The sequence below is a fragment of the Epinephelus moara genome, chromosome 12 (genome assembly GCF_006386435.1).
Source record: "Epinephelus moara isolate mb chromosome 12, YSFRI_EMoa_1.0, whole genome shotgun sequence".
NCBI classification, from domain to species: Eukaryota; Metazoa; Chordata; class Actinopteri; order Perciformes; family Serranidae; genus Epinephelus; species Epinephelus moara.
In genome coordinates this window covers 38,267,091-38,278,411 of record NC_065517.1, presented here as the reverse complement: position 1 = coordinate 38,278,411, position 11,321 = coordinate 38,267,091, and the positions used below count along the sequence as shown (strand labels likewise).

Below are 11,321 nucleotides of genomic sequence, written 5' to 3'. Positions count from 1 at the left end.
GATTTACGGCACTCAGACGGCACACATCATCTTACCTAGCTGCTTACATTTATAAATAGTCGCTATTCCTCCTCCTCGACCCGACGTCCGCGGGGAGTTAAAATAGCAGCAATCATCGGGTAAAAGTTCTGTGAAAGCACTGGATTCACCAACAGTCAGCCATGTCTCAGTCACACAGAGAAAATCCAATCCTCGGGAAGTCAGGAAATCCTTCAGGATGAACGTTTTGTTCGCTGAGGTGAGCTGGGATCCCCGATGGGAGCGGGGGCAAAGTTTTCCCGTCTTGTTGTTTCATTCATCCCCAAAACAAACACATGCGCGAGCCAAGTAAGCGTCTTTACGACAGTACGCACTAGAGCTCATGGGAAATGTAGGCTTCATTCTGGCAAAACACTACCGCTTTTGTCCACAGTGATGCCAAAATCAACTCAAAATGAAAGTTCCTTGTAAGGGCTTTAATAAAAGGCCTTAAAAAGTTTTACAGTTTTTTTAAATTTGGAATCAATGCGTCTTTTTTCAGGTCACATCACCACGAAAATGTCTCCAGCCTGACAGACCCAATGTGTTTACAATCACTGGACAGACCGAAGAATTGTTATAATAAACAGTATTTATGACGGCGGTGAGATTCTGTTTTCTTAAAAAGTCTTAAATTTAACTTGCTTATCTCTGTAAACACCCTGCAACTACCACAGGCTCTGAAAGACATTTGTGTCAGGCGAGGACGCCAGTGTCACCATGGTGTAGAGGAGGTTAATGCAGCTGTTTCATTTAGTTAAACTTTGCAGGCAAGCCTATGAATGCATGTCAGTGTTAGGTCGTGATAATGACACTTTGTGTAATCCTTTTATTTTTGCTGGTTAAAGACTGAAAAGGTGAGACACCCCAGGTGAAAACAATGGGCTGTTTTGCTTCCATAACACAACAAAGATTATTATAATTATGCAAAACAAAATGCATATTTAATGAGATAATGCCTTATTTGCATATTTAAACATAAAATTTAAAAACAGTGTAAGTAATCAACTGGGACGTGTCACAGTACTATCTGTTTCTAGCTTCTCATTTTTGGTCCTAAAAAAATGTATGGAATTCTACAGTACATTCTTTCAAAATGAGTTTTCATACTTTGAGCCAAAGCTCTCCACTCCAGCAGCACTTACATACACCAAACTTTCCAGTTTTATTCCCATCTATATTCTGAAGGTTTGTACAGAGGGGGTTGGTTCATATATCATTCATAGCCTGATTTAAAGAACATTTTATTCCCAGAAACATGTCAAAAATTGATTTTTTTCATGGCTAAAAAAAAAAAAAAAAACACATCTAAGATCCCCTCAGTAAAACCTTTGACTCTGACATGTCAACAAAATGAAACAAGAATTTTAAAGCTACATATTTCCAATGTTGAGATTTCTGTTCTGGAAATGTCTGCGAAATTAGTGCAGATTTAATTAGAGAACACCTCATTTGAATATTTTAACATATTATTAAAAAATACTTGTAATACTAAAAATAATAGTCTTACAGGAAGTAATCAACAGGGGATGTTTCATGGTGATATCTATATGTTTAAAATTTTACCCTATTCATTTATATTGTCTCCCCTTGAGGACCAGAACAGATAAAATGTATGTATGTATATCAAATTCTTTTTAAAACTTTATAAGATGTGGAATTATAATACTAACCCATATGATTAGAATCCTTTTATCGAGCTGAGTTACAAAAGAAGGGAAATGAAATACAGTGACGGTGAGTTATGAACTGGCCTTTCCTCTGGAGTCCTCTGTTCCCATCCTCCTCTCCGTCTTTCTTTTATTCCCACTGTCTTTATCTCTCCCTCCCGCTCCATCCTCCTCAGCCCCAACTATTATATCAGCGGGGCCTGTATCATGAATAATGTGGGCTTTTTTTTTTTCATAGCTTTTTGCATGCTGTGATTTAGCCTTTGGCCCCTTGGCAGAGTGGTGGGCTATTTTTGGAGCCTGGACAGAGGCAGGAGGAGTTACAGAGATGAGGGAGTGGGAAGCGAATGAGTGAGCGAGGGAGGCAGTGATCCGGGCCAATATGGCTGCGTCTTCCCCAGCACACCCTCAGCGTCTAACGCCTCGGGGTAGAGAAATGATTGGCTCCGAGTGTCTGGGTAAACACAGACTCCTACACAGATAATGGTGTCGGATGCACCAAGCATGTATGCTCTCACATTCAGAAAAGCATTTGCTCATCTTGTAGCAGAGTAAATCTCTTAATCTTATTATGATGTTGATCTTGGGCGCAGATCTGTACGTCACTTTGGATATTTTTTGTTTGATATTAAGTCTTGAGTCGAAAACAAACTTGGACTGAAGCGGAGCGGCGCGCTGACAGTTGTGGTGTGGAGAGGAACAGACTCAAGCTGGAAGCTGTCTTCTCATGCTGTTTTCTGTCTCTATTTGATCATCTAATGCCAGACATCACATCACTCTGGCCTTGTTTTTGGCGCTGGCTACGACTTACACGATACCACAAATCAGTCACACTATACAACTACATTTACTCCAACTTCCATGTGGTTTTATGGTTTAAATGTTGGATAAACAATTGATTTATCTCTTGTTTTCTCTCTTCTGTTTGTCTGTAGGTCCGACCTGGGCTGCACCAGTAGCAGCAGTGAGCCAGCCCAGCCTCCTGCCCCACACCTACGCCCTCCCCCAGCCGCCCTCCTTCAACCACAGTGTGACCGCACAGTCACCAATCATAGGAGTAACCCCATCCATTCAGGCGCCGGTACCCCCGCAACACCCCCTCATGACAGCCCACTTCCAGCTGACGCCACAGTCCACCCAGCAGCCGCCCTCCATGGTGCTGAGCATGCCCAGCCAGCCTCCGTACCCCTCCGCTCAGCCCACGTCTGCCCTCGCTGCCCAAGCCAACCAGGTGGTTCATCCAAACCCTCACAGCGTGATGGGCAACGGCCACTTAACCTCTCACCCCGGCCTCATCCAGCCGCCCGCCTTGCCTCTGACCAATGGACAGGCGGCCGCAGCAGCAGCGGCGCAGGCTCAGCCCACAGCCGGGGACAATCAGGACGGTCCAAACGGGCTGCAAATGCTGCGGACAGTTGGCATGGGAAAGTACGAGTTCAGTGACCCGGGACATCCTAAAGGTAAGCACAGACAGCCTCGGCTGATGCACTCTGCAGATTTTCAGTGTTTTTTAGAATCACTTTCTTCCAGATATGGAACCTGTCACGGCTATCTTTGAAAGGCTAAATCAAAGCAGATCTGTTCAGCTGGCAACCTCAGCTCAGAAGCGAATCCAAGCCAGGGAGGTGTTAGGTATTAAATCAATGTACTCTCAGCTCTCTATTTCTTCTGACCTCCCCTTATGTGGGGCCGCACTGGAATGAAACACGCAGGCCTCTGCCCTCTGTCTGTATACCCGAGCAGTTTCGGATGCCAACAGTCATAAACAAGGCGGCAAACACTCAAGCAAGGGGTTGTTAAAATCCAACTTGCAAACAGAGCCAATTCGCTTCAAAGCTGCTCCAAGGTCACAGCGAACGGAGGTGCACCGAAAGCAGCAGCGAAATGGCTGCTTCTAAAAACCTATAATACTGCCTATAGTGGATTCTTTGGAGAGAACATGTTGTACTGATCTCAAACTACCACACAACAGAGGCTTCTGTACCGTTGTGCACTGAAATTGGTTAAAAGTGTGTCAGGTTTATCCTTCCACTGCTGTCGGGGTGCAATACTCACCAGGCCTACTAAACACAAGGCAGGAAGAGCTTTCAGCCCCTGCCCTCGCATCTCTCCCGAAAATCGTTTGAAGCCTTGTTGACTTGCGCTGTGTTTGTGAAGGTGCTTCACAGCTCCGACTCATGCCTGAGTCTGCAAGCCCGTAAATTGGTGTTTGGTTTAACCTTGGAGTTTATGACGCAGGGCACTAGAAACAGATGTTCGCAATTCCCCGACCAATTTTCACATTTAATGAAGCTTTTAATTTAGGTTTAGATTGTTTTCTTTTTCCTGACTCAGTTTGATCAATAAAATGTGTGCAAATGAACTTGTAGATTGCAAAAAAGCAATTATTTTGGGGGACTGCCTGCGATACATCGGAATGAGACTGCAGGTAGAATTGGAAATGGATAATTAGACGGGCTCATCTGCTTGGTCCGGCCTCTGTCGAATGAGGGGCTTTTTAGCGTCTTTGTTGGATGGACTGTCGCGATCCATTAACCATGTGCGTGTCAAAATTTATTGACCTTGTTCTAACAGGCCAAAGAAGCAAGAGTTTAATTGGGATTACAGTATTTATACAGAGAGGTTTTACAGGGAAGGGGGAAACGCTGCAGGATTGTTAAAATTCTGGAAACACTGTTTCTGTGATTCATGTTATGAGAAAGCTAATATATTCAGCTTGTATGGTTACAGTTTGTCAGCTGCTGTATTTCAAAGGCAGGAGGGAAAGCATCCCTGTGTCAATTTCTAGACACAATATACACTTGAAAATCTTGTGTATGAAGGTCAAACTGCAAATGGAGGCACTTGAATCTCACATCTCCTCAACCATTGTAGCAGTTTTTTTTTTTTCATCTCAGCCTGGCATTGAATAGATATTAGTGAGGGTAACGTCACAAGAACAGTGGGCCCGGGTAAAATGTCGAGCACCAGTAAATTAGCAGCAGTGACATCTCTTCAGCCGGCTCCTGAGTGGCGAGGCAGGCCTCCCCCCCTTGACAGGGACACTTAACTTAGCAGCTGTAATCACAACAACGCCACCCCGGTCACCCTGCCCCTCATGACGCTGCCCATTGCTGTCCTTCTGTCCGTCCTTTTCTGTCTTTCTGATAATCTGTCATTTCCTGCCTCTTTCCTCGCTATCCCTCGCTTCCTTCTACTCTCTCGCACACTTCCAGAGGTCACAAATCCCAAGCTCCCTCTGGTCTTACGCATTCTGTTTTAAATCAATTAACACTGCATACCAATGTGGCGAGAGTACCTACTGTCCTGCTGTAGTGGCATAGTGGTAAAATATGGAGGGTAAGCTCTTGCGACCTGCATTCTGGCTCGCTTCTGTTACAATTAATTTTAACCTGCTGTTGGCTGTTTTTTCGCTTAGAAAAAAAATTGAGGTTTGGAAAAGAAAGGAAAGCAGCTGCAGGTTAGAGGTCAGTGTTTCTGCAGCCTTGTAATGGCTGAGGTGAGGATAAGAGTGTTGGCAAATCTGATCCCAGGGCAGAGATTGTGGGTCGTACACATATCTGGCATTAAAGTCGGCGGCAAATGAAGTCCCAGTGTCCACACAAACTGAGAGACATGCTGTATTTCTTGTTCTTTTACTTCTCAGAAAACAAACACACAGGCTTTATTTTGTCCTCAAAAAGTGTATATTGTTAAAGGGGCGATAAAAACCCGAGCAACACGCACAAACTGGACACCACTTCACTTTTATAAGGTGAATCTAGACAGGGCTTTTGAGGGAAAAGCCAAAGAGGGGCCAGACTTTGCTTCAATAGCTGAATAATTATCATCCTGAAAGAGGTTTAAAAAAAAAACATATCCTAAACAAATCTAGGCATTAAATGGAAAGTTAAATATTTTTTAACCTGGACCCCTTTTCTCATGTTTTTGTGTTTAAGTGACTGCAGTTTTTAAATTGGTCCTGTATTGAACGACAGGCTGCAATGTAACCACTCCAGCCCTATGGACTGTAAATATACATCCACTAAAAGTTCTATTTATGCCACTGACCCAGAATGTTATTACAGTCAGTACGTTTACATGGACAGTTTAATTCCACTTTCATTTGTAATGAAAGGCCATTCCGATTAAAAGTGCTCATGTAAACGGTCATTCCGATTGAAAATTAAATCCGATTAAAGGGCGTGGTTTATTCCGTTTGTCATTCCGAATGAAACAATGTCGCTCATTCCTCTTCAAGTTCATTCCAGGCTTTCTGCGCATGCTCGTTTCCTTGCCCTTCTGGCGCGATAATATATAGCGCGCATAGCAACGGGCTGAGATAGAGCAGTCGGACTCGTTGCACTCACTTGTTTCCATACGCCAAAGCACGGTCTTCTATCTCCCTTCTTTGACCTTCTACCTCTCTTCTCCTCCTCAACAGACGAAGCATTAGCAGAACAAGGTTGTTGTCGTACTGCTGCTTCAAGAATATAAGCAAAACAAACCCGAAAGGCACTAAGAACGGCGGCGTCAAGCATCTTGTTATTCGGAGCGAGGACTACAGTGTTTTCTTCCGGTAAACGTAAACACGTAACATCCGCCCCGCCCCCTATCCAATCAGAAACCTTCCCTGCCCCAAACCTTGCACAGACCAAATAAAGGCAATTAAACTGATCTCCCGTGTAAACCCTCATTCGGAATGAATATTTCTCATGTAAACTACCTGGAAAGACTTTAATTCCGAATGATTTCATTCAGATTTATTACATTCTGGATGAGAAGCCATCATGTAACCGCACCCAGTGTCTGACAACATAATGGAAAGGATCCCTGGATAGACAGAGCTTTCTTATCAAATAGTAAGATCCTTTTTATTTAACCAGAAACAGCCCTGGAATCGCTATCACCAGACCCACCAGACTCCATTTAAAAAAGCCGTAATTTTATCATAGTAAATCGCACTTCAATCAAAGTCAACAGAAACAAAATGCAAGACACAGAACTGTCTTTGTTTGTCTGTTGCAACTGTTCCAACAAATACTAACTCTGGTTAAGTTGAAATCAACCCTGAATTCATTAAGTTAGATGTGGAAACATGCTGACTCTATACATGCTAAAATTGCTGTTCATTTAAATGGAGTCTGGTGGGTTTAATGAGGGCGATTTTGGGGCTGTTCTGGTTAAATAAGAAGAATCTTATGCTTTAACGGAAAGGTCTGTCTCTGGTGATCCTTTCCATAATGTTGTCAGACACTTTGACATTATTGGAAAGTGTTTTTCTTTACCTTTCGCTGACCCAGCCTGCTTGTTATTGTGTCTCGCTCAAGGAGTAGTCTCGTTCTGAAATCTGACTTTTTCTCCTTGTCAAAATCAGCAAAATATTCAGCCACAACACTGAAAATCTTTTAGGTAACACTCCAACATGCCAAACTCGTCCTCTCTCCAGCTCTAACTTATGTAGCCTTGCAAAAAGTTCTCTCCTGTAAGAGTTCAGATCGAGCGAGACTTGGCTGCACACAATGGCAATAAAACTTTTTTTTTTTTCCTCTCTATAGGGATCATTTCCATAATGCTGTCAGACACTACACAATCTGAGCCTGTCAGTGGCAAAACCAAACACTTTTAGTGGGCGTACATTGACGGTGTATATGGCCCAGAGTGGTTACATTGCAGCCTGTTTCGTGGCTGCCAGCTGCAGCGTTCTCTCTCCGTACTAAAGCATTTTCAAACATTGTCGTCTCCATTACTCACCGAGACACAAAAACATGGGAAAAGAGGGTCCAGGTTGAAAAATACCTTATCTTTGAGTAAAAATGTGCTCACTGTTCTGTTGGGTATTTAAATAGCAAGAAACGATGCCGCCATATTTAGTTGTTAAATCCTGGTTGTGCATCTAACGTCAAAGGGTTTTCAGAAGTGATTATTGGACAAACAGTTTAAATGCTAAAGCCTCTACTTAAGCGATTGTGCTGCTGCATTAAAAAAGCCTGAGCCTCTGGACACAATGCTCATGAGCGCTGATGTGCAGAGGAGGTTTTGTGGCTTTTTGATGGCAGAGGCCTGGATCTTGGAGGAGCTGACAGAGCTCTTCCCCCTTAATCCAGCCGCACAACAGGCCGCCGTGCGTGCCGGCATGTACGGATGTGTGTGCGGTTTGCTCGCACGCACAACTTCTTGGGTGTGACTGCATGGATGTTTTGTCAGATGTCAGCCTGGCAGCCTTAAAGCCAAACACCACAGTGACAGAAATCACACTCCGTGTTTGATTTGGCTTTGCCTTCAAAGGGAGCAATTTGTCTTCGCTCTGCATCAGTGGGCACATCAACAACTGTGTGCTCTCTGCTCTCCGTGGGTGTATGTGTGTCTGTGTAGGTATTTGTCTGTATTTCTGTTTACAGTATATAGTATGTGTGTTTGTGTCTGTCTGAGCAAATGCCATATGCTTGTGCGCCTGAGTTTGTGTGAAGATTCACACAGAGCAGCTTGAAGGCAGCTTTAACCTCATCACCTACTGAGATATGCCAGTCACCAGGCTGTGATCTGCCTACCTGGTTTCTCCACAGCGGGGCTTTCCATAATACCTGCCTGTCATAGTGTACAAATCACACAACACACCTTCTTGTCGATTGTTAATTTCCTTCACACCACCCACTCCCCGCTTATTTTATATTGTCTTCTCAAAAAGAGATCCACACCAAGCTTTCGAACACTTAAATAATCCATCCGCATCTGTAGCTCAAGCCAAAGCAATCACAACTGTCGGCACATTTTGTGAAATGTGGGAGTAATACAGAAAGACTGACATTGTTGTTAAGAAGGACAATAAAAAAAACAAAAGAACGGGACACAGAGGGAGACGAGAGGAGAGGAGATAGATACAGAGAGAGGGGGAACATGAGAGAGAGGGAGATGCTGAGAGCAGAGTCGGTGTGTGTCTATTGACCAAGTCATTAAAATCGATGGCTGTCCTGATGAATATCAGCCGGGGGAAGCTAGTGCCGAGCTCAGCAGGGACAGACTCGCTCGCTGCAAACGTGACCAAGCACCATTTAAAGGCGGCTCACGTCTGAAAAACGCATTAATATCAAACGGAAGTTATTATTTCCACATATCTGAGCCTATTTTAAAGGTTGCTGCTGTAACCTATGCCAGTCACTCATGTGATGTTTTTGATATTGTTTTCCCAGCTTAGCATGAAGTGAGACGACTGTTGGGAGCTGTGTCGTGGTCCTGCATGCGGCGCACTGTGACGCTGGTGCAAAGACTGTTTTTGTTGGTAAATGCCTGACTATAAGGAGCACGTGGAGCACGGTCGCTGCATGTGTTGGAAGCTTTAGTCGAGTTTGAAGTTTGGGGTCAGAGACAGATCTGTCGGGCCACCTGCTGCCTTACTGAGCATTAGCCGCAGCTCCTCGCCTCTTTTTCTCATGTCAAACATCATTTTAATGCTTCCTTCCACCTCACTGACCTTTACCGGTCCTGTTCTCCTCTCTGTCTCACACACACACACACACACACATCGGTAGAGGGGCACATATGCACACAGACGATTACATGCATAAATGCACACAAGGACGAAACACACACACACACACACACACGACTATAAGAGGGGAGACACACATCGACGGCGTCCTCCACCGTCGCACACATTCAGCAACACCCAGCCTCCTCTCTGCCCAGGAAGTTCATCTTCTAGTCAGCTCACATCAGCCATCATCTGGGGACCAAGCAGCTCTGGAGCTGCTAGTGAATGCAATTAAGATGCCTTGCTGAGTTAAGATCAGTGTTTTACTTTGCCACGGCGAGCCCCGGCGCAGCCTCACATCCAGCGCAGGCTCACCTCTCCTCTGCTGTGACCGTTTCATCTGCCTTATCTGCCTTATTCAAACTTGGCTCTCAATAAGATTTTAATTATGTATTCATTTTTGTTTACTTTCGGCCAAAGCATATTGGCACTGCGGCATTACTGTCCACTAGCATGTTGGTTCTGTGCACATTATGGCTGCGATATTACCAGTTAGTGAGGAAATTATAGATCACTAACTTGGTAAGATAGTGACTGTTTACAAAGCCAAGCCCTGTGTGTGCTGGTGCTGTTTATTTAACAGAGACTGGAGCCTGTTTTTGTGACACTTATCTCACCTCATCTTATTGGAATCAACATTTAGTAGTTGCAGCTTTTCACCTTGTTACTGGTTTATGATGCAACTGGATTTGGTTATGATGCAGACTGCATATCTCTCATATAGATACATGTCTATAGGCTTAAGTAGCTATAGTAACTGAAGGTCCATTAACATTTAGGGGGATTTAGTGGCATCTAGCAGTGAGGATTGCAGATTGCAACCAGCTCAAACTTCTCCTGGTTAGGATTCCTTTTGTGTTAATTGCAGAGGTCTTTTCCTCTCCAAAACAAATACACACAGATTAAAGCAGTTTGACGTTACAAATCAGTGTTTCTCCTGCTGTTTGGTATGTCTCAGACGGGCCACTAGCCCTGCACCTGCTAATGTATGCTCACCTTATTTCTGTTCCAGATGTTTAGTAGGATTATACCATGAGCTGAATTATCTGCAGAGGTCTCTTCCTCTCCAAAACATACGGACCAGCTGATTTAAACCAGTAAAAACACAGACCAAAGTAGTTTCATGTTATAAATCTGTGTTTCTCCAACATTGTTTGGTATGTCAGGGAGATGGAAGCTAGCCTAGCACCTGCTAATGTGTGCTTACCTTAGTTCCGAGCCATTTTTACGGGCCGGATTATCCACAGTGCTCTCTTCCTCTCAAAACACATGGACCAGCTGATTTATACCGGTAAAACACCAAAAAAAGCTGTTTCATGTTACAAATCAGTGTTTCTCGTGTGCTTACCTATTTTCTCTCATGACTTAAGATTCAGATGTTCAGGAGGATTTTACCATGAGCCGAATAATGCTCAGCGGTCTCTTCCTCTCCAAAACACTTGGACCAGGAGATTCAAACCAATAAAAACACTAAATAAAGAAGTTTTGTGCTACAAATCAGTGTTTCTCCAACATTCTTTGGTATGTGGGAGACAGGAGCTAGCCTAGGGCTTGCTAATGTGTGCGCACCTTGTTTTATCATCACCACATTCAGGAGGTTTTTACCGGGAGATAAAATATCCACAGAGGTCTCCTTCTCTCCATAACACATGGGCCAGGTGATTTACACCGGTAAAACACTGAATAAAGCAGTTTCATGTCACAAATCAGTGTTTCTCCAGCTAGCCCAGCAGTTGCTAATGTGTGCTTACCTATTTTCTCTGATAACTTAAGATCTAGATGTTCAGGAGGTTTTGCTATGAGCTGAATTATGCTCAGCGGTCTCTTCCTCTCCAAAAGAAACAGCCCTGGTGACTAAAACTGGTAAAAACACTGAATAAAGCAGTGTCACGTTACAAATCAGTGTTTTTCCGATGCTGTTCAGCTCGTCGCTGAGAGTCTCCTAACTGTGGTTGCTGATTTGAAAATGAGAAAATCCAAAGAGCCTTGTCTAGAGCCAGTGTTTGGTTTGTCCATTCTGGGCTACCGTCAAACAATATGGTAGACTCCGTGGACAAGGACCCGTTCCCTAAGTACGTATAAACGGCTCATTCTAAGGTAACGAAAACACAATGATGCTTATT

General features: G+C 43.9%; 1 protein-coding gene across 1 annotated transcript in view; it reads left to right on the top strand.

The window, feature by feature from the left end:
- The window catches only part of LOC126399217 (kelch-like protein 29), a 359,560-nt gene that overhangs the window by 203,999 nt on the left and 144,240 nt on the right, over nucleotides 1-11,321 (top strand). Inside the window, exon 7 of the mRNA XM_050059067.1 lies at nucleotides 2,624-3,148. Within this exon, the coding sequence (XP_049915024.1) occupies nucleotides 2,624-3,148 (525 nt within the window). The remainder of the gene's footprint in view (nucleotides 1-2,623; nucleotides 3,149-11,321) is intronic.